At 43.6% G+C, this 27,673-nt stretch overlaps 1 protein-coding gene across 4 annotated transcripts in view; it reads right to left on the reverse strand.

The window, feature by feature from the left end:
• Positions 1-25,251, reverse strand: part of MRAP2 (melanocortin 2 receptor accessory protein 2) — a 50,324-nt gene extending 25,073 nt beyond the window's left edge. The window contains exons 1-3 of one of the 4 annotated variants that reach the window (XM_023205162.3): positions 25,080-25,187; positions 10,653-10,896; positions 5,899-6,032 (exon numbers count right to left, since the gene is read on the reverse strand). In XM_023205162.3, coding sequence (XP_023060930.1) covers positions 5,899-6,025 — 127 coding nt within the window. In that variant the 5' untranslated portion in view covers positions 6,026-6,032; positions 10,653-10,896; positions 25,080-25,187. Of the gene's footprint in view, positions 1-5,898; positions 6,033-10,652; positions 10,897-24,726; positions 24,835-25,079 lie in introns of those variants that run through there. The other 3 variants (XM_023205163.2, XM_023205161.3, XM_023205164.3) reach the window with 3 other exon arrangements.
• Positions 25,252-27,673: the final 2,422 nt, after the last annotated feature.

Genomic DNA, 27,673 nt, shown 5'->3' on the forward strand with positions numbered 1-27,673 from the left:
GGCCTATACTATGAAGCTTATCTATGTGGAAATACATTAAGGATGCTTAGCAATTTTCTAAAAATAAGTGATTGGAGTTTAAATATCAAATGTGTTTAAATGCAAAGCTTTATTCTAATTAAATTATGTATGTGTAGCACTTTTTCCAAAGTGAAGAAATCAGATTAACAATTTACTCTGCATAATTCATACTTTCATCCTCCACATACTATTGCCTAGAGGTTAACAATGTGTATTTGGCACTCTGAAAAACTAACGTGTCTAACCTTAAATGCCAAAGAAATAGAAATTGTATACTTTGCCTTTTAATATAGTAGAAATGAGGCATAAAAAAAGGCAAGGACGAATACCAAACACCATATGTACTGAGGTACAACTAACATGAAAAAATAAAATCTCAACTATCTAGGCGTGGACTATGAAGACACATTGTACAGTTAAATAACAGTTCCCTGCACTGTACTTTATCAACTGCCTGCATAACAAAAGCAAATTCTAAAATTATACACCAATGCTATATTTAAATCTTTGGTTTAGAATTGAATCATGTTGATTGACATTTTTCAAATCTGTGTACTAGGAAGGTGTTCCCCTAAGGACAGCTTTCACACTGCAAATGGTGGACTGACTCCTGGAGGCGGAGGAAAGTGTACCCTCAACCCAGCCCAGTCCCCCTTCCCTCTGCCCTTCTAAGTGCCCCAGGGAGCTAATCAAAAAGCAGCAATAATGTGAAGCATGGGAGGGCTACAGCCTTCAGAGAAGTCAGGCGGCGACAATGTTGGGGAGAGGCAGGCTGTGGGTAGAAGCTGAGAATCCTCATGATCCAACAGCATTTTCAAACATTTCTTTAATAATGCGGCATCTATGTTTTCCATGGCAATATGCTTTAAGTAGCTCTGCTTATTCACATTCCACTTTGAACAAAATTTAGCTTCCTCAAGTTATTTCCACTAATTTCCCCCAACCTCATCTTCTGCCCTATGACCCATCCCCAGGGGACTTTCTCACCCTGAGCCTCTTACAAGAAACGTCAGAGATCCCCATCTTATCCCAGAAATATCCAAATTCTCCTGAAGTTTTATTCACATGTTAAGCTTCATGGGCATAGGCACTACAGTAAGATGGGAAAAGTGGAGCCCCTTGTCTTCCCAAAAGCGTCCTTTTCTGGGAAGAAGTCAGAATAAAGTTTTATACAGAGCAAAGCTCCAATGTGGCTAGATGGTTAAGAAAGTCAAAAGAGGCCGGGCGCGGTGGCTCAAGCCTGTAATCCCAGCACTTTGGGAGGCCGAGACGGGCGGATCACGAGGTCAGGAGTTCGAGACCATCCTGGCTAACACGGTGAAACCCCGTCTCTACTAAAAAATACAAAAAGCTAGCCGGGCGAGGTGGCGGGCGGCTGTAGTCCCAGCTACTTGGGAGGCTGAAGCAGGAGAATGGCGTAAACCCGGGAGGCGGAACTTGCAGTGAGCTGAGATCCCGCCGCTGCACTCCAGCCCGGGCAACAGAGTGAGACTCCGTCTCAAAAAAAAAAAAAAAAAAAGAAAGTCAAAAGAAGCCTTCCAAAGGAGTTTCCACCACAGCCAAGCTACCACGGTCTGTCCTGTCTAGACACTGAGATACTTGGAGACTACTATTGTAAATGGGTAGAACAATTGCCCAGGGGAATTGCAAATGGAATGTGTCATAATAAAGTAACCCCCCTTAACCTAACCTTTAGTGAATGGAATGGAACAAGAGAGCTGAAAGCTGACATGATTTTTTTCCTTCCCATTCTAGGGTAGGACTAGGTTAACTACTCCATCCAACTCACCCTCCTCTCCACCTCTTGAGAATAAATGGTGAACTTCCCATTTCGTGGTTATATGAAAAACAAGGGTTCATATTTCACTTGAAAGAGAGGGTTCCTGACACTGTTCTCACACCACTTTTGGTTCCTAAGGCAGTAGGGTCAATTCTGTGATACGAATTCCTGGCAAAGAGCCAACAGTGATGTTCTCACACTTGTCTCTACTGTCTTACTCCAAGTGTTTGCAAGCTCTAGCTCTGTTTCTCATCCTAATGACCTGGCTTCTTGCTGACTCATCCATGCATAGGTCTGATATCCGCAAGGCGGCACATAAAAAAGCATGGATTTGGCCACCACTGATGCTTCATATTAAGAGGATATTCCTTCAGTTTTTTCTCAACACAGCGGTCAGAGTGGTCCTGCTAAAATGTGATTGTCCACTCATTGACTCATCAGCTTTTGCTTCTGCTGCTTTAAGAACACCTTGTCTCACCCAGCCACGCCCTTCATAGATGACCCATTCCTCTCCTTCCCTTTATAGCAAGACACTTGAGAGATGCGTCTGTACATGCTGTCCCCAGTTCCTCTCCTCTCATTTTTTCTTGAACCAATTCCATCAACCTTTTACCCCCAGCACCCCACTAAAACTGCTTTTCAAATCATTGCCAGTAACTTCTACATTATAAATCCAATGGTCAAATCTCAGTCTTCAATTAACTTGACCTAATAGCAGCATTTGACACAGTCTGTCTTTGCAACCCTTTTTCCAGTTGGCATCCAGAAAACCAAAATTGCCTAGTTTTCTTCCTACTTTCTGTACATTCCTCTCAGGCACCTATACTGCTATGCAACCCTCCAACTTCAAAACACAAGCGTGCCCAGGGCTCAGCTTTGGACTCTTCAGTTTTCTATCTACACTCACTTATCCAGCCTCTTGGCTTTGAACGCATACTATTTACATGCTGATGACTCTCAAGTCGACAGCTTCCCCCTACCCTCTCCTCCCTTGTCCTCCTGGATATGATAGGTGTCTCAATGTAACAAGTCCAAAATGGAGCTCCTGGCGTTCCTCTCTGAAACCTCCTTCTCCCATACTCTTCCCAATTTGTTAAAGGCAATTCCATCCTGCTAGTTACTCAGGTCACAGATCTTCAAATCATTCTTGACTCCTCTTTCTCTTACACACACCGCCAATCCATTGGCAAATCTTGCCAGATCCATCTTTTAAAAATATCCAGAATGTATGCATTTCTCACCACTTCACTCTCCCTACCTGGCTCCAAGCCACCATCATTAGCTGCCTGGACTATGGCAAAGGCCTCGTGAATGGTCTCTGCTTCTAATTTCTTACCTTTCACTCCCCAGTTGCAAAGTGATGTGTTGAAACCTAAGCCAGATGGCACTCCTCTGCTCCAGACCCTCAAGTAACTGCTCACAGTAAAAGGCCAAGCAAAGTCCTTAGCATGACCTCTAAGCCCCCCGACCATGTCCATGTCCCCATAGCCTCTCTGACTTCATTTCCTGCTGTTCTGCCTCTTATCACTCCCTTGGTATCATGCTGGCCTCCTTGTTCCTTGCATGATCCAGTTCACTCCCGCCAAGGATTCTTTGCTGGAATGTTTTTCCCCGAGATATATTATAGCTCAATCTCTCACTTCCTTCAGGTCTTTTATCAAATCTCTCCTTCTCAGTAAGGCTTTCCATGGCCACTCTATCTATACTGTCACCTCCACACTCCACATTCCACATTCCTTTCCCCTCACTCTATTTATCCTTTCATATTGCCATCTGACATTATATATTTAACTATTTATTGTCTGTCTCTCCCACTAGAATGCAAGCTCTATAGGAGGAAATATTTTTGTCTTTTCAGTTCACTGTTGTCTCTCCAGTGCTTAAAATAGTACCGCACATAACAGGTGCTCAATAAATAGATATTGAATGAATGAATAAATAAATTTCCACTCTGTTGGTGCCAAATTTGTATAAGATACATGTCCACTTCTGATATATGGTAAGGTTTAATATGGGATTCAAAACCAATGGTACAAGAATTATCAATGACCATCTGAGGGTGTTTCTCAGATGAAACATGCTTTGAAGGTAGGAATCTTAATTTCAGCAGAGGAACTTAGTCTAAAGATGGAGCTATTGTTGCCAAGTATGATCCATTACAGGTAGGGCAAATAAAGATAACTGTTATGGTCATTCCTGTCCTCAATGAGTGCTTCCCCTTGAAATGTCCTGCTTCTGTTCTTTTGAATCTGCATCTAATTGGCTTTGTATTTTGCCCAGCAAAACAAGGAGTCATACTTGAAGGTCAGAATCACAGCATTTTTAAATGAAAGAGACTGTACCAAAGCACACATTTCAACAGTTGACATGATCTTTTCACTTTCCTGTATATCTGGGGTTTTGTGTTTGTTTGTTTTTTGTTATCAATGTGTCTCACATATTGTCAGGTTTCTGAAGCTAAGGGCTTCTACTTATCAGCTCTCTTATATCAGAACAGTAAGTATTCAGGTATTTTTGTTTTATCTTGATGTGAATATTAAAATTAACAAAAGCAGTTGTTATTAATGGTATAGTAGGTAGTGTAAGTAAGGAAAGAATGAGTCACACCTCTGTCTATGTTTCTCAGGAAGTTTTCCAGCTATAATTATTTCTAGAATGAAATATCCTCAAAAAAGATTTTATTCAATTGTCTCCGGAAATGTACCAACCAAAATTATAGCAGTAGGCCTGTCTTCTGTGCCTCTTAAACTAAGGAAAAGAGACAGGAGCAAGCTGACACAAAAATAAAGTTGATGTCACCAAGCTGTAAAAGCCCACATTTCAAGAAAATATGTGGCAATTTTCCCAGTCATTTTGATTTCCACTATAATTCAGAACAAGCAATTGTCTTTACATAAAAGTTATCCTAGAAAAACAACATATTAAAGAATTTAAGTAAATTAAGGAGGGTGATTTCACACCCAACAGCCTTCTATCAGATAATCAATGACAGCATACCTTAATGAATGCCATGTGCTTTTTTTCCACAAAGAAATACTGAGTAGATGTCAATAAAGGAATGAGTGAAAGTATTTAATTATTACTACTCACTTAAGGGGTAAAGGACATGTGGTTTAGTTAATGATTTTTGCTAAAGGAACAAAAATAGAAAGCCCTTCTTGCAAAAGAGCACCAAGCTGGTGCAAGAGATCATGAATGCCAAAACAGGTCAGGATAGAAGCAACCAGGAAATAATTAAAGGAATGAAAACACTTTCTTTGCTACATTTGTGTCTCCAAGTCCTCTTATATTTCCTAATGTGTCCCACTAACCTGGACCAGTTAAGAACGTAAAAATTTTACAGTGCTGTGGATAATTCACTCTGACAAAAATGAACATTTCAGGGATATTTACAGGGTCCAAGACAGGACCTGAGACTGGGTAGCAGTTCGTGCCTACCATGTTAACTGTTAACTCTACTTAGTGAAGCAAGGATGTCTCTTGCTGGCCAGTCAGCATTCAGTTATGACTGGAGTTGAATAGCAACGTCTCACAGAATTACATTTCCTTGCTCTGTGCTGGACCCTTAATTACTCCAATAGCATGAAACACAATTCATGCCTAGAACACAGGGTTAGAAATGATCGCAGGCTATTCTGTCCCGTCATTATGAACACACATGGATACACTGCTCTCCACAGCTCTAGAAAACCAACTAGGATGAAAAGATGCTGCTGTGTTACAAAAGAAGGTTCTTCAAATAACAGTTCCAGATCCTATTTTTATACATATTTTTGATAGTTCAAACATTCACAGTTTGGAGGAGCTAAAATAGCAAATGCTTTTTTAAAATTCTCAATCTCAGCTTGACATTGATTCATGTTCTCCTACTACAGGAATTTCTTAGTCTTTCATCGATTAGAATCACCAAGGCCCTCCTGTACCATTTCCAAGCAATCAGCCTATGTATGGAGGCGAGATGTTTTGTGGGATTTGGGAGGTAGAGGACAGAGAGTTCTGTAACAAGACAGAATGTTCAGGAGAAATAATCCTTGGGGATTTCACAGGTTAAGAGAAATACAATTTATGCTTACAATGAGGAATTGTATAAAACTTACATTTATGAGCCTTTAGTCCTTCAAAGGAAACTGGTCCAATCTCATAATATTCATATTCCCAGGTGTAATCAGAATTAGATGCTGATTGCTGGGAAGTTCTGTTAGAAATTAACCTCTGGGCAGACATCTTCAACCTGTACAAATGGAGAAAGTCAAGTGCAGAACCTGCTAATTCATCCAGAGCTGCACAGTTACCTTAATTACTCTTGATCACATTCAGGAGATTGGCAGCAAACCCCTTGAGGAGGTCTTACCCCCTAGGCCAGGAGAGGTTCTTACTAGCTGCCCACACCTCATGTCATATGGCCACTACTTCCTTCCATCTCGCCACTAGACTGGAATAAATGTATTTTAAACCAGACACCGTATTTTTTTGTGAACTTAACCCAATGCCTGACACATAACCAATGTTCAGTAATTGATGAAGGAAAGAAGGAAAGGAGGGAAAGAGTATGTCAAAATCTCTGAGCTTACAGCTTCAGCCTCAGCACCTATACCTGCAAGAGTATGTAAAGAGTCTGCTGAAGCTAGTTCATTTCTGATACTAATTTGATGTATTACTCAATCTCAGATTGACATTGATTTCTATTCTCCTATAAGGGAATTTTTTAGTCTTTCATCAATTAGAATCACCAAGGGCCTCCTGTACCATTCCCGAGTAATCAGCCTATATGTGGAGGTGAGATGTTTTGTGGGATTTGCGAGGTAGAGGACAGAGAGGTCTGTAAGAAGAAAGAATGTTTAGGAGAAGTAATTAAATTAGTATCAGAAATGAACTAGCTCAGTATGTATCCATTGAACACCTACTATGCAACAACGGAGATAAGCAACCTAAGGTTTTGTTTGTTTGTTTGCTTTTCTTGCTTCCAGTGGGGTTGGAGGAAACTAAGTTTAATAAAAAGGAGTGAATAAAGAAAAACAGGCAACAAAAGTTGCATAGTGGATCTTGCAGAAGATCCTCAACAGAAGTCCACAACTTGTCCAACTGCTTACTCCTGAAATTTATCATATTTTTAGGATTTCCCAAGTATCTTTGTTAACTGTGAATATTTTAGACCAAAAAATCCTGACTTCTTTGGGAGAAGATGATTGCACTGCACAGCATGGATGCCGAAGGTGATTAAGTCAATGCAGCCTGTGTTCAATAACTGTGTTTGAGCACCTACGGTGTGCAAGACACTGCACACTGTGGGGTGGGCAGAGATGCATAAGACAGATCAGTACACCACAGGCCTTCCCTTATAATGGAGAAAGGGAGACAAAGCGACAAATAGCAGTAACATAAGGGAAAATTTGAATGAAATATCAGCGGAAACGAAGATTCATGAGCAGTCACTACCACTGCGCCCGCTTCAAGAGCTTTCTGAGGTTTCTTTCGCCCGCACCCCTCCCCACTGCCTCCAGGGCACAATCCTCAGGGAAGCTGGGGCAAAATCACCACCACCACCCTTCCGCCACACTTCTACATCACTCTCCCCTTTCCCTCACCCCTTCTTTCCCATCACAGACATGACTCCACAGAAAAAGACTCCAACCCCATGTCATCATACTGTTCAAAGGATGGGCCCAAAAAGCCTAAAATATTTACTTTCTGGTCTTATATTATAGAAAAAGTTTGCCAATCCCTGCTATAGAGCCATGAAAAAAAAATCTGAGCTTCAGTTTTCCCACTAATAACATGAAGATGATTATGGTACCCACTTCATGGAGTTGCTATAAAAATTAAATGTGATGTTGCATGAAAAATTAAGAAAAATATTAGCAGTCCGCACAACTATTAATTAGAAATGCTGATCTTGAATAGAAAAGCCTCGCTTTGTTCTTCAGACACACCCAACTCCCTGGCCAGCCAATTCTTACCAAATGCACCAAGTGTGAATTGATTGATTCAAGCAATCTACCTGCCTCACCCTCCAGAGTGTTGGGATTACAGCTGTGAGCCACGGTGCCTAGACAAATAAATAAAACTATGACCAAAAATTACTTAAAGGTGTTTAGATCATTTGAAAGTTAAAATGATCAACATTTACATCCTGGGATTCATGCTGTTCTACCAACTCAAAAATAAAATAATATTTCTCTCCTGTTTTTCTTTATTAAGGAAAATAAGATGAAGTCTGGTTTGATCATATCATTTTTAGTAGAAATCAACATTACAGCTACTGTAACAGCAGAGCGGAGGGAGGCACTAAACTTCATCTGGAACAGAAAAACAGTGAAAAGTACTTAAAGGAATGAAGAAAATAAAGATGGAGGGTGTGTATTCAGGACACCACAGAACCAACAGCTGTTCTCCCACGGCCACACAGTTCTCAAAGTCAGCACACAGTGGGGACCCTCATCTGTGGCTGCCAGGGTCCACAGGACCAGTCAGAAAGCAGCAGTAACATCACCCTCATAGGGCCGGTCAGGAACTAGTCAATAAAATATGTCCGTGTAAGAGTTAACTGTAAGGAATATCAACCACCCACCCTGTAACAGAGATATGCCTTCTTTTTCTCCCCCTTACACTATCCCCTTTCATCTAAATGAACTATTTAGAGATTGATTACTAAAGGGCATTACCAAAGGGTAATGTAAGTTACATTTGCAAAACTCCAGAGAGGAGTGAAGTTCTGACCAACACTGACAGACAAGAATGACTGAATAACAGAGCCAACCTACAGAAGGTTCTCATTCTGCAGAATGAAATGTGACACCAGCTCTCCCCAAGCAGCCACCAGTTGCCTGAGTAGCCTTCAAACAAAAGGAGGGGCATTTGTCTCCACTGGCTCTTTCCTCTCACTTCTTGAATCCCAAAGATAGCTTTGGAGGACAGAACCTCTGACCTCTTCTTTAAAGCAGTCACCTAGTGCCCTTGAAAAAGTCCACGAGGCATTATTTTTTCATGCAAGTCTCAAATTAACCAGCTTAGGCCATCAGATGCACAAGGACCAACAACAAACATAAGGCAGTGCTAGGGAAGTGTTCTGTGTCATCCCCATTACCAAGCCCGCAGTGACTCTCCAAGCTTTGCTGAAACATAAGCTGGGAACTGCCAGCATGTCCAAGCAGCAGCCCCCAGAGTCTGCTATTCCACCACAGTGTGCATGATCTGGGCCATCCAAGCAGTAAGGGAGGCAGCCTGGCACTGAGCCTCACTCCCTGGGGTGCTGACAGGCCAGCAGCTGCTCTCTCTTGAACACAACAGCAGGAAGTGGCAGCTCCACGGGCAGCTGCTGTCTGTGTGGCTATCACTCCTGAGAACCACCCTCCCCGCACTGAGATTTTCTTAATGTCAGATTTCTTTATAATATTAGAGTCATGGAAAATAACTTCTTTGACAGGGAACACATCCTAAACAAGCTTCCACATCCCAGAGACTAAATTGCTCTTTTGAACAGCTGAAAGCATCATTGCCAACAAAAGCAAAAATGAAGATTAGGACTGCACCCCAAAGCTAGCCCTGAAAAGAAGCTTACCTTTTCCAGGTGTGCACAGGGTGGTGTGGCCCAGGCCAGCCCATTGTCGGGGAAGAGGGGAGATCACAAACCCAAACAGAGAAAGCATGGTGAGCAGGCCCAGACACCTCTCACTAAACCATCACCTCTTCTCCAGCCCACATTCCCAGCACTTTCATCCCTTTTTCGGACTATCCAATCTTTCCCCGCTCCAACCCAGGTTCCTAAACCACTCCTGGGCACTCTCTTTTCCTCCTCGTCCCTCTTTTTTTGAGACAAGGTCTTACTCTATTGCCCAAGGGGCAGTGCAATGGTACAATTCACTGCAGCATTGACCTCCTGGCTGAAACAATCCTCCTGCTTTGGCCTCCCAAAGTTCTGGGATTACATGCATGAGCCACCACACCTGGCCTCTTTTCCTTCTTTTATTTTGAGGGGAGTCTCCCTCTGTCACCCAGGCTGGAGTGCAGTGGTGCGATCTCTGCTCACTGCAACCTCTGCCTCCTGAGTTCAAGTGATTCTCCTGCCTCAGCCTCCCAAGAAATTGGGACTACAGGCACATACCACCAGATCCAGCTAATTTTTGTGTTTTTGGTAGAGACAGGGTTTTGCCATGTTGGCCAGGCTGGTCTACAAACTCCTGACCTCAGGTGATCTGCCTGCCTAGGCCTCCCAAAGTGCTGGAATTATAGGCGTGAGTTACCACGCCCAGCCCTCTCTACCTTCTTAAAAATGGACCAAGCAATTCTCTCCACCTCCCTGAATTTGAGGAGATGTACTCAGACATAGAACTTCCCAAAGAAGTTCTATGAATAAATTCTATTCTAATAAAAAAGCCATTATTCTATGAATAAATGGCTTTGTGTCAATATCCTTGGTGGATTACGATGGTATGCACGGTAAGAGGGCTGCTTCTTTGGAGTTAGACACTTTTTTTCCATGTTAAGGGGTAAACATCGGCAGATGAGTTTTTCAAGTAACTACTAACCTAGGCACAGGACTAGCACATTAAGAAGAAAGCCAAAAGGTGCCAGAAACCCTGAAAAATGAGCATGCCCCCACACAAACATGCACACAACTGACAGCGCAGCTACTAAGGCATTCCAAGAAACTGCCAGCCAATGCCACAAATCCAAAGACCTATGCTGACCAGTTTGTACTGGGGAAGACCTAATGGCCAGTCAGATGATCAAAATTCCCAACTGCAATGACTCTCTTACCTTCCTCTTCAATCCTCAAACTCCAAAAGTAGGCATGCCACCCAGGACCACCAACCTCTGTTCTGGCCCAGGCCAGGAAGGTCTTGTTAGTTACCTCTTCTTATCCTTCTTCCTCTTACTTCCAGGAATGACTGTCCCCCACACAACATAGAGAAGTCACCCTTGTGACTCATAACCCTCTCTCTCTTCCAGCAAAGAGACTTGAGAAACCAAAGATAAAGCTCAGCCACGCTGCACTTTGGCAGCTGATGAGCCCAAGGTGGGAACTTCAGAACTGCAACTTTAGAAGCTTAATCTCCTCCTTGCACAGAACAATGGTGCACCCAGCTTACCCATGTCTAAGTGGGTAGGGTCACATAGAAAATGAGAGACTTCAACATTATGAATCACACTCTGAGCCAGCTGGATCTTCTTAAAGCATCTCTACAAGGCAGCACCTCCCAGCAAGGGATCATGCTTGACCCTCTCAATCAAAGCTGCCACATTGTCCTCCCAGGGCAGTGCTTTAAAAATAGTAACATGGTGCTATTCTCCAGTTTACTTCTCCTTTTTATAGAGTCTGCGTAAACCACCACCTTCTACTGGCACTTCCTACTTAATTCCCAGGTCTGCTGATTCTTTTTCTGTGAAGCCATTTTAAGTCAGTGGTGTCTTTCATGGGGCGCGGATTTTTCTTTCCTCCAATTAAATAAAAAAGATCGTGCTTCCAGGACTTTGTAGTCTTCTCCTTACTACTATTTTGACTCAAGTGTGACTCTTTTGAAGTCTGATGCTCTGGCCACTCAATTAAGTCTAGAGGTGTTACACGCACGTACACACACACACACACAAACGTACGCATGCTGGGCTCTTCCTTTTCAAATGGACGTACTTCCCAAATTTCTCTACACTGCCAAGTTTTATGCCATTCTCTAGTGTTTCCTAGAAAGTACTCAATTACCCAGCAGTCCTCAAGAAATGGTGACTGACAGCTAACAGAGAATTCAGGATACATCTATTTCCTGCCTATCCCTGCTTCTCCTGTGCACGTCAGCAACTTGTTTCCAGCAGCAAGGCAGCGAACAAAAAGTGTTCCCAAGCCTGAAGACTTCTTCCATCTTAACATAAAAATCAATGCCAACAGAAGAACAACTTCCAAAAACAGAAATGGGACTTAATATTTTACACTGATAGATATGTAGTCACCATCTGAAATAAAGATTGCTTAATTAAGAAGTAGGCACCCTTCTTTCACCAGCTGGTGTCTCAAAGGGGACAAGCAGTTTGTATTCATAAATCTACCTCTTCCTGTTATGCCTGGGCACCTATATGGTAGTAAACAGGCTAGGAAGTTTTTTTTTGTTGTTTTTGTGTTTTTGAGATGGAGTCTCCCTCTGTCACCCAGGCTTAAGTGCAGTGGTGTAATCTCAGCTCACTGCAACCTCCGCCTCCTGGGTTCAAGCGATTCTCCTGCCTCAGCCTCCCTAGTAGCTGGGATTAGAGGTATGCACCACCATGCCTGGCTAGATTTTGTGCTTTTAGTAAAGAAAGGGTTCACCATGTTGGCAAGGCTAGTCTCAAACGCCTGACCTGAGGTGATCCGCCTGCCTCTGCCTCCCAAAGTGCTGGGATTACAGGCATGAGCCACTGTACCCAGCCAGAAGTAATTTTTAAAGTGAGTGTTTCCTGGCTCTGTAGTACTCCACAGGTTAGTCCCATTCTAATAGACTTCAGCTGGACATCAAGAAGAAGTTCATGTTACACACCCAGGAAAGAAGCTGTAAAGTCTCCATCTGGAGAAAATTTCCAGAGAAGAGAAGAGGCATGGCCCTGAGATACGACTGCACCTCTGCCCCTGGCTCTACAGATTCAGGGAACTGAATTTTCAGTCTTCCAGAGATGAGAAAGCCCTTATGGACTCAGTCATGCTAACCAAGCATAGCAGAATGATTTATAATGAGCATATCCATTTGTTGAATAAGGAAAACAATTTTCACGCTGACCACAGCACATGTTTTACATGGTCTGGGAAATAAAATTTAAGATCAGTAGATTAGCTGGTGAAAGTAGAATCAGGACAAGGGAGTTGTAATAACATGACAAAACAGAACCGTAATGCTCCACCCCACTACGTGTGTCTATGTGTTAGACTGCCGTCCTGTATTCCAATGTCAATGTCCTGTTGCCACCACAACATGCTATCATGGTGGAGCTGGCTTCCCCAATCACAGGAAAGGCATAGGCTTAACTCCAGCCTTTTCTAGACCTTGCTTTTCTTGGTCTGTCCTTCAAAAAATTCTAGCCTAGTTGAGGGCACCAGTAGAATACCAAGTCAGTCACTTTTATTAGAGTTAGGCTTTCTGAGTTCCCATGACTACTTGATTATTGCTCTATCTCTAAACTGTTAGGGAAAGCATGCTTTAAATTACTAGTGTCAAGTCAAAGAACCAACTATCAAAAAGAAATCTTCATAATGAGATACCATTTCACACCCTATTAACATGGTAATTATCAAAAATCAGAAAATAAGTGTTGGTGAGGGTATAGAGAAACTGGAACCCTTGTGCACTGCTGGTAGGAAGGTAAAAAGGTACAGTCACTGTGGAAGACAGTATAGCAGTTTCTCAAAAATTTAAACATGGAATAACCATATGATACAGCAATTCTAGTTCTGGATATATACACAAAAGAACTGAAAGCAGAGACTTCAACAGATATTTATGCACACCTATGTTCATAATAGTATTATTTACAATAGCCAAAAGGTCAAAACAACCCAAGTGTCCAATCACAGATGAATCACAAACCAAATGTTGTATATACAATGCAATATTAAGCCTTAAAAAGCAATGAAGTTCTGAAACATGCCACAACTTTGATGAACCTTGAAAACATTATGCTAAATGAAATAAGTCAGTTACAAAGGGACAAATATTGCATGATTCTACATATATGAGGTACCTAGAATAGCCAGATTCTTAAAGACAGCAAGTATTGGGTTGGTGCAAACATAATCGTGGTTTTTGCAAATACTTTTAATGGCAAAATTCACAATTACTTTTGCACCAACCTAACAGGCATGAGCCACCGCACCTGGTCAAATTCTCCTTTTTATAAGCTTTACCTTCTGTCGTACCTGTCATTACCCCAATTCATTTCAGGAGAAGTCCACTACAAATTATCATTCCAAAGCTTTCAGGCCCTTCTCATGGATAACATTTAAAATTAGCAGCTTCCCAACAACAAAAAGGAAGCACCTTAATTTCATTAAACTGGTTCCATCCAGTCTCTGGGGAATGTTTTCTAGAGACCAGCCAGTTTTCATGGACCTGGAATACAGACTTGCCAGCATTTTTATTTTGCAAAGTAAGGAAAAAATTTAAAAAGAACTATTGTTAATAATTATCATTTTGTAGACAGTTATCTTAAACACCATCCAGGTAGAGAAGATATAATTTCACAATAAAGGCAGTCCTCTGCAAGACAGGAGGGCTAGCAGTTTGACATCGATATTTTCACAGCAAGCAGACACTTCCATGGGGGTTCGCATGACACTGCCTCTGTCTACTACATTCACATGAGAGTTACCTATTATGGCTGAAATATTCACCCCCTTTATAAACAAAGGAAAAGAACTGAAAGGGATGTAGTGAAAATCCTTCCAGATCTGTGATTCTGTAACTTAACAAAATTATCAAGTTGCTTTTCACTTGTATCACAAACTCAGTGGTCTGTATCTATTTGTATTATGGGTGTGTATGCGTGTTCACATGCATGTGAAAGCACACGCATGTGAACATACACATTGTGTGTGTGTGTCTATATATACTTTTTTTTTTTTTTTGAGACAGAGTTTTGCTCCTCACACAGGCTGGACTACAGTAGCGCGATCTCGGCTCAATGCAACCTCTGCCTCCTGTGTTCAAGCCATTCTCATGCTTCAGCCTCCCGAGCAGCTGGGATTACAGACGTGCACTACCACACCTAATTTTTGTATTTTTAGGAGAGACGGGGTTTCACCATATTGGCCAGGCTGGTCTCAAACTCCTGGCCTTAAGTCATCCGCCCACCCCTGGCCTCCTGAAGTGCTAGAATTACAGGTGTAAGCCACTGTGCCCAGCCTGTGTGTATACCTTTTTTTTTTTTTTTTCAGGCTTCTTCATCTTTAAGGAAGGGTGAGGGGTGGGGGCAGGTCATTTGTGGAGGTGGCTCCAGAGCACATAGGTCTCGGGGACAGGCTTGCCAATTCCAGGGCCTTCATCAGGGCCTTATTGACTTCAATGCAGATTTGGATCTCTGCCTTTGCAGCCTCATCAGCTGCATCTGACAGCTCCACCGACACCTTATTCAAGTTCATCTTGGCTGCCCATATCCAGCATGTCCAGTGTCACTACCATTATTTACTGTGTATACATATATTCAGTCATTCCTTAGCATCTGTGCAGGCTTGGTTCCAGGACCTCTCAAATACCAAAATCCAGAGATTCTCAAGTCCCCAGTATAAAACGGTGTAGTATTTGCATAGAACTTATGCACAGCCTCCAGTATACTTTAATCTCTAGATTACTTATAATACCTAATACAATATAAATGCTATGTAAATATTTGCTATCCTGTATGATTTAGGGAATAAATTACAATGAAAAAAATGTCTGTGCATGTTCAGTATCCTTTTTTTTGTTGTTGTTCAAATCTAGTTAACTATCCTTTTCTTGTTTAAATATTTTCCATCCACAATTGGCTAAATCCATGGATGTGGAATGTTCTCTTTGGTGCACTAATTAAACTGTCCTGGGAAGTCCATTAAAAATGACTAACTTTATACCAATCACTCTTACTATAACTAAAAAATAAATACATTTTTGAAAAGAAAACATTTACAAAATGTCATTAATCTATTCCACTTCATGCCATCTTCAGCAAACACGTCCACTAAGTTCTCATAAATATGCCCTTCCTGGAGAAAGAGCACTAGTTTTGAACATGTTAAAATTATTATGAGTCCATTCAGATCAACAAGGATATTCTAAACACTGTGTCACACCCACCCTGACACACACACACACACACACACGGGTTAAGGGGCAACAAAAAAGCCTGAAGACATAGACAGTAAAAACAACAGGGTCATTAAAAAAGGGAGAGCTCATGATGGTACAGGAACCTGGGGTGGGGAAACCCTTAAAGATGGTCCTCTGAGCTTTTGCCCATTCAGTTCCACCTGCAAGCTGGACTTCCTCTTTCTCCTCTCCAGATTCCTGTCTACCCTTGTGGGTAGAGATCAGATATTACCTCCTCCAAAGAGATCTCTCCAACTATTTCACCACATGAGGATCTCTCTCTTCTCTCAAATCCCATTACCTGGATTATCTGAGTCTCTCATTTTAGCAGCAAGAAAGTATACATCAGACTCCCCAAAGACTAGACTTGGCCTCTCACTGAGTCATACTGTTTTATATAGCTGCTATTCTAAAACAGCCTGGCTAAGTGAATTAAAACTTTAAAGATTTTAAACTTTCAAATTAGACCATTTTAAGAATACCAGGGAATCAACCACTCTTTAAATTCTAATTAGTGGAGTTTTTGAAACACTTGGCACAATAAGAATAAGAGAGACTGACCGTGTCTTAAATCACTGTGAGGATGACTTGCCAAACAAGACTATTTTGTATTTTTGGCTCATAGTATCTGTCTCCAAGCAGCACACACCATATCACACACTATTTATTACGGTCCTGAGCTGAATTATTCTTTTAGCAAACGAGTGAAAAGGAGAGGTACTGTGTCCGGAATTGGTGGGTTCTTGGTCTCACTGACTTCAAGAATGAAGCCATGGACCCTCATGGTGAGTGTTATAGTTCTTAAAGACTGTGTGTCTGGAGTTTGTCCCTTCTGATGTTCAGACACGTTCAGAGTTTCTTCCTTCTGGTGGGTTCATGGTCTTGCTGCTTCAGGAGTGAAGCTGCAGACCTTCCCGGTGAGTGTTAGGGCTCACAAAGGCGGCATGGACCCAAAGAGTGAGCAGCAACAAGATTTATTGCAAAGAGCAAAAGAACAAAGCTTCCACAGTGTGGAAGGGGACCCAAGAGGGTTGCCACTGCTGGCTCCAGCAGCCTTCTTTCATTCCCTTAGCTGATCCCACCCACATCGTGCTGATTGGTCCATTTTATGGAGAGCTGATTGGTCCATTTTGACAGAGTGCTGATTGGTGCATTTACAATCCCTGAGCTAGACACAGAGTGCTGATTGGTGCGTTTACAATCCTTTAGCTAGACATAGTGCTAGCAAAGTTCTCCAAGTCCCCACTAGGTTAGCTAGATACAGAGTACTGATTGGTGTATTTACAACCCCTTAGCTAGACATAAAGGTTCTCCAAGTCCCTACTAGACCTAGGAGCCCAGCTGGCTTCACCTAGTGGATCTGGCACCTGGGCTTGCAGGCAAAATTGCCTGCCAGTCCCAAGCTGTGCGCCCACACTCCTCAGCCCTTGGGCGGTCCATGGACCTAGTGGGGAGGCGCAGGGGACGGTGCTTGTCAGGGAGGCTCGGGAGGCTCAGGAGCCCACGTCGGAGGGGAGGAAGCTCCAGCATTGCTGGCTGCAGGTCCCAAGCCCTGCCCCGCACAGAGGCAGCTGAGGCCGGGGAGAATTCCAGCGTGCTGGCACTGCTGGGGAACCTGGCACACCCTCTGCAACTGCTGGCCCAGGTGCCAAGCCCCTAACTGCCGGGGGCTGGTGCCCCTGGCTGGCTGCTCCGAGTGCTGGGCCTGCCAAGCCCACGCCCACCCAGAACTCACGCTGGCTGGGGAGCGCTGTGGGCGCTGCAGGCGCAGCCCCAGTTCCTGCCCACGCCTCTCCTGCCACACCTCCCCAAAAGCAGAGGGAGCTGGCTCTGGCCTCAGCCAGCCCAGAGAGGGGTTCCCACAGTGCCCTGGGAGAGCTGAAGGGCTCCTCAAGCACCGCCAAAGTGGACTCCAAGGCTGAGGAGTCGCGGAGAGCGAGGGCTCCTAGCGTGTTGTCATCTCTCGGTACCAGGTATTTCCAGCTGTGTTCCGCAGAAATGGAAATGTAAGCTAGAGCAGTGGTTTATTTAAGAGCTTAAGACAGAGCAGTAGAAAAGCTGAACTTTCTAATGACATCTTATCTTCTGAGGCCTGGGGTCTTAAACTAGGATGTGTAGCTCTTGTAGTTTCTCCACCTACTGCACCCACTGCCACCTCAGTACAATCAATTACAAGCAAACCAGAGCTTGGGGTGCAAGGGCAGTGCAGGCTCAAGGCACACCATAGCCTCCTCATCTTTCAGGGAGGGGCCTGGCCAGAAAAGAGGGGCTTTATAAAGTGAGGGCAAGAATGTAGTGTCCTTCAGCTTGCCTAGGTCTAAGGGTCCCAAATAGTCCCCAGAGTCTCAAGGCATACCTGGTTAATCTTCCTGGAGCATCAATAATACAGGACCTGGAGGATTATATTTTATATTAAATAAGTGCAGATATGTTACAGAGTAAACTGTAAGAACCAAATAAATGTTTGCTCCTGCCACCTTTGGCCTCTGCTTCAGAATCCTAGAAATAAGGATTAACTCTCCTCTCCTATTGGGCTAATTCAGTGGAAGATTTAGTCCATTCTCATACTGCTAATAAAGACATACCTGAGACTGGGTAATTTATAAACAAAAGAAGATAAATTGATTCACATTAGTTCAATATGGCTAAGGAGGCCTCAGGAAACTTACAGTCATGGTGGAAAGGGAAGCCAACACATCCTTCTTCACATGGCGGCAGCAAGGAGAAGTGTGAGCAAAAAGGGGAAAGCCCCTTATAAAACCATCAGCTCTTATGAGAACTCACTATCAGGGAAACAGCATGGGGATAACTGCCCCCATGACTCAATTACCTCCCACCAGGTCCCTCCCACGACACATGGGGATTATGAGCACTACAGTTCAAGATGAGATGGGTGGAGACACAAAGCATAACCATATCATTACACTCTTGGCCCCTCCCAAATCTCATGTCCTCACATTTCAAAACATAATCATGCCTTCTCAACAGTTCCCCAAAGTCTTAACTCATTCCAGCATTAACTCAAAAGTTCAAGTCCAAAGTCTCACCCGAGACAAGGCAAGTCCCTCTACCTATCAGCCTATAAAATACAAAACAAGTTAGTTAATTCCTAGATACCATGGGGGTACAGGCATTGGGTAAATACACCTGTTCTAAATGGGAGAAATTGGCCAAAACAAAGAGGCTACAGGCCCCATGCAAGTCTGAAATCCAGTAAAGCAGTAATTAAATCTTAAAGCTCTGAAATAATCTCTTTTGACTCTATGTCTCACATCTACAGGCCCCATGCAAGTCTGAAATCCAATAAAGTAGTAATTAAATCTTAAAACTCTGAAATATTCTCCTTTGACTCCATATCTCACATTCAGGTCATGCTGATGCAAGAGGTGGGCTCCCACAGCCTTGGGCAGCTTCACCTCTGTGGCTTTGTAGGGTACAGCCCCCCTCCTGGCTGCCTTCACAGCTGGCATTGAGTGTCTGTGGCTTTTCCAGGTGCATGGTGCAAGCTGTCAGTGGATCCACCATTCTGGTGACTGGAGGACAGTGGCCCTCTTCTCAGACCTCCACTAGGCAGTGCCCCATTGGAGACTCATGTGAGGGCTCTGACTCCGCATTACCCTTCTATGTTGCCCTAACAGAGGTTCTCCATGAGGGCTCTGCCCCTGCAGCATACTTCTGGCTGGACATCCAGGCATTTCTATAAATACTCTGAAATCTAGGTGGAGGTTCCCAGAGCTCAATTCTTGACCTCTGTGTACCCATAGGCTCAACACCAAATGGAAGCTGCCAAGGCTTGGGACTTAAACCCTTTGAAGCTACAGCCTGAGCTATTCCTTGGCCCCTTTTAGCCATGGCTGGAATGGCTAGGATGCAGGGCACCAAGTCTCTAGACTGCACACAGCAGGGGGTCCCTGAACCAGCCCACAAAGCCATTTTTTCTTCCTAGGCCTCCAGGTCTGTGATGGGAAGAGCTGCTTGGAAAGGTCTCTGACATGCCCTGGAGACATTTTGCCCATTGTTTTGGCAATTAACATTTGGCTCCTTGTTACTTATGCAAATTTCTGCAACCGGCTGGCTTGAATTTCTCCCCAGAAAATGGGTTTTTCTTTTCTACAACATTTTCTGCAACATTGTCAGGTTGCACATTTTCCAAAACTTCTATGCTCTGTCACCTCTTGAACACTTTGCTGCTTAGGAATTTCTTCTACCAGATACCCTAAATCATCTCTCTGATGATCCACAGATCACTAGGGCAGGGGTAAAATGTCACCAGTCTCTCTGCTAAACCATAGCAAGAGTCACCTTTGCTCCACTTCCCAACAAATTCCTCATCTCTATCTGAGACCACCTCAGCCTGGACTTCATTGTCCATATCACTATCAGTATTTTGGTCAAAGCCATTCCGCAAGTCTCTAGGAAGTTCCAAACTTTCCCACATTTTCCTGTCTTCTTCCGAGCCCTCTACATCTCCAGGAAAGTCCGAACTTGCCAACATTTTCCTGTCTTCTGAGCCTTCCAAACTGTTCCAACCTCTGCCCATTACCCAGTTCCAAAGTCGCTTCCACATTTTCTGGTATCTTTAAAAGCAGCTCCCCATGACCTCAGTACCAATTTACTGTGTTAGTCCATTCTCATGCTGCTAATAAAGACATACATGAGACTGAGTAATTTACAAAGGAAAGAGGTTTAATTGATTCACAGTTCCGCAGGGCTAGGGAGGCCTCAGGAAACCTACAATCATGGCAAAAGAGGAAGCAAACACTTCCTTCTTTATATGGTGGCAGCAAGGAGAAGTCAGAGTGGAGACAGGGAAAGCCTCTTCTGAAACCATCAGATCTCTTGAAAGCTCAGTACCATGAGAACAGCATGGAGGTAACCCGCCCCCTGATCCAATTACCTTCCAGTGGGTCCCTCCTACAACACATGGGGATTGTGGGAATTCAGTTCAAGATGAGATTTAGGTGGGGACACAGCCAAACCATATCACACTGGTAGGAATATGACGTAGGTTTTATATGATATAGTAGATCTTAATTTTGTTTCTTTCTCTCTCTTCTTTCTTTTTTTCCCCACACAAGACAGAATTATATTTCCTGAAATAATCTATACAAAGGTTTGTAGAAAGATAGAAAACGTTTATAAGCACATTCCCTCACTCAGCTCCTAATTTTTCTCTCTTGTTCAACCAGGCAACTTCCAAACTAATCCTTCAGAAGCCCCTCCCTCAGCCTGCTCTGCCTTCCAGTGATTGTTGTTTTTGCTATTACCAAGGACATGCAAGAAGAAAACAAAATGCACCTTGCAGGAGAATTATTTGAAGCTTACAAACTATTTTCACTTGAAGGGTTATGAAATTCTACTAATGTTCTCTAGTGAGGCAAAAATTACACAGGTCTTAATAACAGAAACATGAGCAACAATTAAACTCAGATTTTAACATACATAATTTTAGCATCTCATAGAGATATTCTCAACTGCTTTTTTACCTCACATCTCAACAATACTATAAAGGACTGCAGAATCATGTTTGCAAGGAAAATGCATACTTTCCTCTTCTCCAATAGTACTAAGTATTTCTCACACTGCAGTCAAGAAAAAATCACTTTGTACCCTGACATGAAGCAAAAATAACATGATCACCCTGCCTGAAAGTTGGTCTCCAAAATAAAATTTCAAACACATCTCACTCCCTTAAAGAAACCATTTTTCCCTTGATTGTTTGCTATGCTGATGTCTGAAAACAAGTCACAACTTTTAGGAATATGGTAACTGTGTGAGAAAATTGTTTTCAGTCATGAAAAACAGACTAATGTACATGGAGAACTTTGGTGATTTGGAGGAATATTTTCTTTCAAGTATTTACTGTGATTTTATTTGATGGGCCAGTCTTATAAAGTCTGACTCCCTTGCACTCTGGGGAAGTAAACATTTTTTTTCCTTTTCTAACTGCTTCTGCCTCTAAGTCTTCCTTTGTCAAAAGTAAATGTAACAATAAACACAGATTGCTATTCTACTTAATTTTAACCCAAGCATATATTACCTACTCTGAGCTAGCACAACTTGTGGGGCCTACTCAAATGTCAATTGTATTTTGGTTTTCTGTTGCTCCTTAAAATATATTCAAGGATTCATCTTCCCTGCCCTCAGACAAATACTTGAGTAGATCCCATGATGTTTCTGCTCATGCAACAACTTCAAAGTCCCAAAAGAGGCCAGTCACAGCGGCTCACACTTTTAATACCAGCACTTTGGGATGTGGAGGCAAGGATATGAGCCCAGGAATGCAAGACCAGCCTGGGCAACATAGCAAAACCACATCTCTACAAAAAAAAAAAAAAAAAAAAAAAAAACTTTTTAAATTAGCTGGGCATGGTGGTGTGTGTCTGTAGTTCCAGCTCTCTGAGAGACTGAGATAGGAGGATCACTTAAGCCCAGGAGGTTGAGGCTGCAGTGAGCTGTGATCATGCCACTGCACTCCAGCCTGGGCAACAGACAGAAAGAGACTTTGTCTTAAATGAATAAATAAATAAATAAGAAATATAAAAACCTAAAAGAATTAAAATATCTAATCTTTGGAAACAAAAGAAACTGACCCATTATAACATGAATCTGCCCTATTTCAGCAATGTCCTGCTGCATGCTGGTCTCCTGCTGGGGTTAGGGGAAGGTAAACTTCTTTTCTATTTCTCCACATCCACTCAAGTGCTGGCCAGTTTCAAATCACTCCAAGATCAAAGCAGGAGGACAGGACTGAATTATCTATCTTCATACCTCACATGGGTGCATTAGTAATACTCACCTTCCTTCAGCTGGCTGCTCATTCCTACTTCTGCTGCCAGATGTCCTCGCCCTTAGGCCACCTCTTCTTCCCATGTGGCCCCAACCTGGCTCCCAGATCATCATCAGACATCCTTTGCCCAACAAATTCTGGGAAAGTGAGTGATCCAGCCGCCTAGGCCGCTGTGTGAGCCCCAAATGCAAGAGGCACATGGACAGCTCAACTCACCCTCAGATGGCCCCATCACTATCTTTGGGATGAAGGAAGTAAATCTGTTCAACAAAGCCTCCTTGCTCAACCCTTACATTATTTTTCGTTTTGTTTATTTAAACATTTCTTCATATTCCTTTGCATGATGAACCCTCATACTCTTGAAGTAACCAGTGGGTTCAAGAGTTATGGAGAGGTTCTCATATATCTACCTTGATATTTCATTTAGGAAAAAAAGCCAAAATAAGAAAAATTAAAAAAAAAAAAAAGACTAGACAGAAAATGACACATTGAGGCATTATCTGGTAATCTCCCAAATATCATAGCTTGGTATAATAACAGTTCCTTAAATGTATTACACAAACATCATAAGAATATTGTTTTTCCCGTATTTTTTGTACTCCAAATAACAAAAACATTTCACTTGAAAGCTAAAAAGGACAGATGTGATATTCTCTTTACGCAATTTGGACTAATTTAATATGTTTGATAAAAGTTATCTATGAACTGTGGCTATCAAAAAAAGTTCACAGATAAATAATTCAGAGATGAATTCTGACTGACAAAATACTTCAGCATCTAGGGACCAACAGAAACGGGGAGGAGGAAGGGAACACCTTTCCAGAATATGTTGATGACATATAATTTGCAAGGTAAAAGAAGATGACCCCCGCTGTGACCAGAGTGGGCCTAGCTCAGAAGGCTGAAAGGGGGCAGCCAGCGATGGATATGAACACTCACGCAGAGGCAGCAGGATCAGCAACGCAGAACAGGACACATGCATCACCAGCGCGTGCTTCCAAAAACAATACTTCCCCTTGCTCATGCAATACACTCTGATATCTTATCTTTCTTTCTTTTGGTTTTCATGTTTTAAAAACTGCTGTTTGCAACTCACTAAACTGATCCATTTCAAGACAATGGATACAGCATACCCTGATCTATAGCCCAGGAGATTGCTAGAAAAGGGAGGGGAGTTGGTTTGGCATAAGTCTTTGTAAATGCTTCCCTGGGTTGTTTTGAGCTATCTTAAAGAATTTGTTCTAGAACTTTGCCAGGATTCAATATTTCCCTCTTTTGAGGATTCAATGTTTCCCTCTTGAAAAGCCTCCTGGGTCCGTTCTCATCTCTCATACCTGCACAAAGATGACTATAATCGCTTTCACTACTCCAGGACATCTGCCATTTGGGCTTTGAACATCCAGTCCAGTTTGGGGCTTTGAGACCCTCTTTAAAGGGTTTAGGCTGGCCTTCCCATTTTGAAAAGAAAGATACAGACTGGAAGCAACTCTTCCTTTTCCTATCACCTGTTAATATCATCTATTCTTCCATAAACACTGGATGGTCTTCTTCATAAGAACAAAACTCCTTGTGGGTACCCGAGCTCACAGTGGCCTCTGGCTTTCCTGACCTTATCCTTGCAGGCCCATGTCACTCTCCAGCACCTGTTCTTGGCTATGTATCCCATGCAATGTACCTAAAGGACACTAGACTCACAGTCCTAGCTTCCAGACCCCTACTCCTCACTATTACTTAACTGGGATAGTCACCTTGGAAAACGTATTTAATATCGCAATCTAATTTTCTCCACCTGCAAACTGAAAACACTACTTACTTTTGGGGTTTTCGTAAGAATTAATTTACGCATGAGAGTTCCCTTCTCTCGTCTCCCTGGACACATTCATTCAAGCTTCCTTTGCTTTCAAAACATCAGAGTGTTTCATTGTTGTCAAACTAAAAGCAGAGTAGTGGCTGAGATTCTGCGCCATCTAACATGCTGTGGAAATCACAACGCCTCCAAACAGGTTTCGGCAGAGACTGCTCTTTGCCTTCTTCAATTGCACAAAGGATGGGAAGGCACGGGGCGCGGGAGGGTGGGGGGATTGCGGGGTGGGGCGGCGGGGAAAGTGTGAAACCCCTATTTTCCTCTAATCAGTAAAATGACCTGCGAGCAGAGCAGGCTCCCCAGTTCAAATAAAATGAATACAACTGTCAAGCCAGGGATCATCTGAGAACCCTGCCCAATGTATGGGGTGCAAGCCCGGGGCCAGGAGTCAGCACATTTCCCCAGTGCAGGGGGGCTCTCTCAGCCGCAGCGCACCAACGCGGCAGGAGGGCCGCAGCAAGGAAAGTTTTCTCACCTGCGGGAAAGGGTGTGCCTCTGCCGCTGGGGCCCAGCGGAGGGGAGGAAGCCCACCCAAGCCGCGAGCGCCGCCGCTTCCAGGCTTTTCGGACGCCCAGCGGCGTCCAAACGCATATCAGCGGGTTGCCGGGAAAGGTTTTAAACTTGGTGCTCTCCACAGGGTCCACACTCTTTCCCTGGGGGTCCTCACATCCCAGTTCTCCTCCTCGCACCCCATTCTCCAGCCCCTCCAAACTAAAGACTGTCCCCAAACCCAAGCAAGCCCTACTGCCTTGACCAAAGCTGCACGCGCCCCGCACCCAGCGCCCGGGCTTTGCTCGGCCCTGGGTGCCCTGTCCCGCCCGTGGTTACCAGCTGGCTCGCCCCGGCCAGCGGGCTCGGCCCTGGTTTCGGCTCCCGGCTCCTCCGAGGTGCGCGAGCGCAGCCGCCGCCGTCTCCCACGCCCAGGGCCGGGCGAGTAGCTCCTGTCTCCGAGGAGCGGCGGAGATGCGCGCTCCCGACCGCCGCGGAGGCGGCGCGGGGCGCTGGAGCCGGGGCTGCAGCGCTGGGGCCGCCTCCCCGGCGCGAGGCCGCCTTGGCCAAGAGGAGGTGAGCTTTGCAGATCCCTTTCCTGCTCGCTTTGCCCCTCCGAGTCCGGGTCAGAGCCTGAGTCAGAGAATTCTTTGCCATCCCGGGCACTACAGTGGGTCTCTCGGGTGAACTTTGGGTAACAGGAGGAGCTCATTAGCTGAGCGAGAGGGAGTGGGGTAGCATGAATCGAGGTTTATGAAAAATCGGCAGCATTAAGTTCAAGTTCAGTAAGGTCAGAGTCCCCCATAATGTGCTACTTAAATTACTACCTCGATTTTAGTTTTACTTCCTGCCCACTGGTCCAGGTGTCAAAGGGCAGTCAAACGTTCAAACGGGGTCCCAAAGGGCTAGCACTGGGTCTGGAGTAGTTTCAGCATAGCAGGGCTGGCTCATCTCTTTCTCCCTTGAGTCCATATTGCATGCCAGGCATTGATCTGGGAATATGGATGCTTGGTGCTTGCGTTCTACTAAAGAGACAGGCATAAACATAACAAATAACTAAAATACATAGTATGTGAGATAGTGATGAAGTGCGGTGGACAAAAAAGAAGGGAGATAATGGGATAATGTTTGGATGTAGGGGGTGCATTTTTAAATGGGATGGTCAAAGATGGCCTCACAGCGGAGTGAAGATCTAAAGGAGATGAGACAGAAAGAAGTCACGCTGGTATCTGGAGAGAAAGCACTTGCTGTGTGGCAGGCACTGAGATGTTCTTTACTGCACTCGTCATTTCTTTTACTACTCTCCATATGCCATATTAGGCAGGTATTACCACCATTTCCATTTTACTGATGAGAAACTGTAACTTAGGAAGGCTAAAAGAACTGCCCAAGGTCATATGCTAGTCAATAGAGGAGCTTGCCTTCAAGGTCAGGAAGCCTGGTGCCCCAGAACCATAGTTTAACCACCATTATACGGTAGCAGGGGAAATGCAGCACCCATGCAGGCTGGTGGCAGTGTGATGAACTCAACCTGATGGTGCCAGAAAAGGATTCCTGGAAATGACATCTCATCATTGATTTGTTTTTTTTTTTTTTTTTTTTAAAGCTCAGTTTCATTACCATGTGTGAAACGAAATATTTTGAACACATCTTTTTTTTTTTTCTTACTTTAAGCTCTGGGATACATGTGCAGAACGTGCAGATTTGTTGCATAGGTATACATGTGCCAAGGTGGTTTGCTGCATTTATCAACTCGTCATCTAGGTTTTAAGCCCCACTTGCATTAGGTATTTGTCCTAATGCTCTTCCTCCCCTTGACCCCCACCCCCCAACAAGCCCGGGTGTGTGATGTTCCCCTCCCTGTGTCCACGTGTTCTCATTATTCAAGTCCCACTTGTGAGTGAGAACATGCTCATTTGGTTTTCTGTTCCTGTGTTAGTTTGCTGAGAATGATGGTTTCCAGCTTCATCTATGTCCCTGCAAAGGACATAAACTCATTCTTTTTTATGGCTGCATAGTATTCTATGCTGTATATGTGCCACATTTTCTTTATCCAGTCTATCATTGATGGGCATTTGGAGTGAACAAGCAACCTACAGAATGGGAGAAAATGTTTGCAATCTATCCATCTGAGGAAGATCTAATATCCAGAATCTACAAGGAACTTAAACAAATTTACAAGAAGGAAACAACCCCATCAAAAAGTGGGCGAAGGATATGAACAGATACTTCTCAAAAGAAGACATTTATGTAGCCAACAAACATATGGAAAAAAGCTCATCATCACTGCTCATTAGAGAAAACCATCTTTACAGCATGTGTGTATATCTTCTGCCTCATTTGCAAGCAGTTTGATTCTAAATAACATAATTTGACAATCTGTGATAAGATTTGTTAGTCATTCCCCAAGTGTCCACACCAGTTCCAGTTGCACATTCCTATTCACAGGGATGTGATTCCTCACCCCTGCTGTAGAACCTCTGCCAAGTGTCTTCAGGGCATCGCGAGACAGAATGACAGAACTGCTGCTTCTGAGGGGCTACGGCATGAACAGGCCAGTTTCTGCCTTAGCTGTTGCCATCAGGTGGCCTTGTTCTGGGCAGAGTGTCAATGGCTCCAGACAGAAAACCAGGGCACATTGTACTTTGTGAAAAAGGCAGGTCACTAACCCTTAGTTTCAGAAGATGAAACTGCAGCATCTGGTGAAACAACAATAACAATAGGCGGAGCCCACATTTCTCTCCTAGGTATTTCCACCTCCTCATGGTTGCATTCATTCCCATCTTCCTTCCTCCACTGTCAGCAAAAATCTTTTGACCTTTCCTTCAGGGTTCATTTCAAACACCACTTCTCCCAGAAAGCCTTCCTCATTGTCTCAGCTACAAACGAACTCTTAATCTAAAACATGATACCTCTCTTATGGCACCTGATAC

This window comes from Piliocolobus tephrosceles, chromosome 5, assembly GCF_002776525.5.
Source record: "Piliocolobus tephrosceles isolate RC106 chromosome 5, ASM277652v3, whole genome shotgun sequence".
NCBI lineage: Eukaryota > Metazoa > Chordata > Mammalia > Primates > Cercopithecidae > Piliocolobus > Piliocolobus tephrosceles.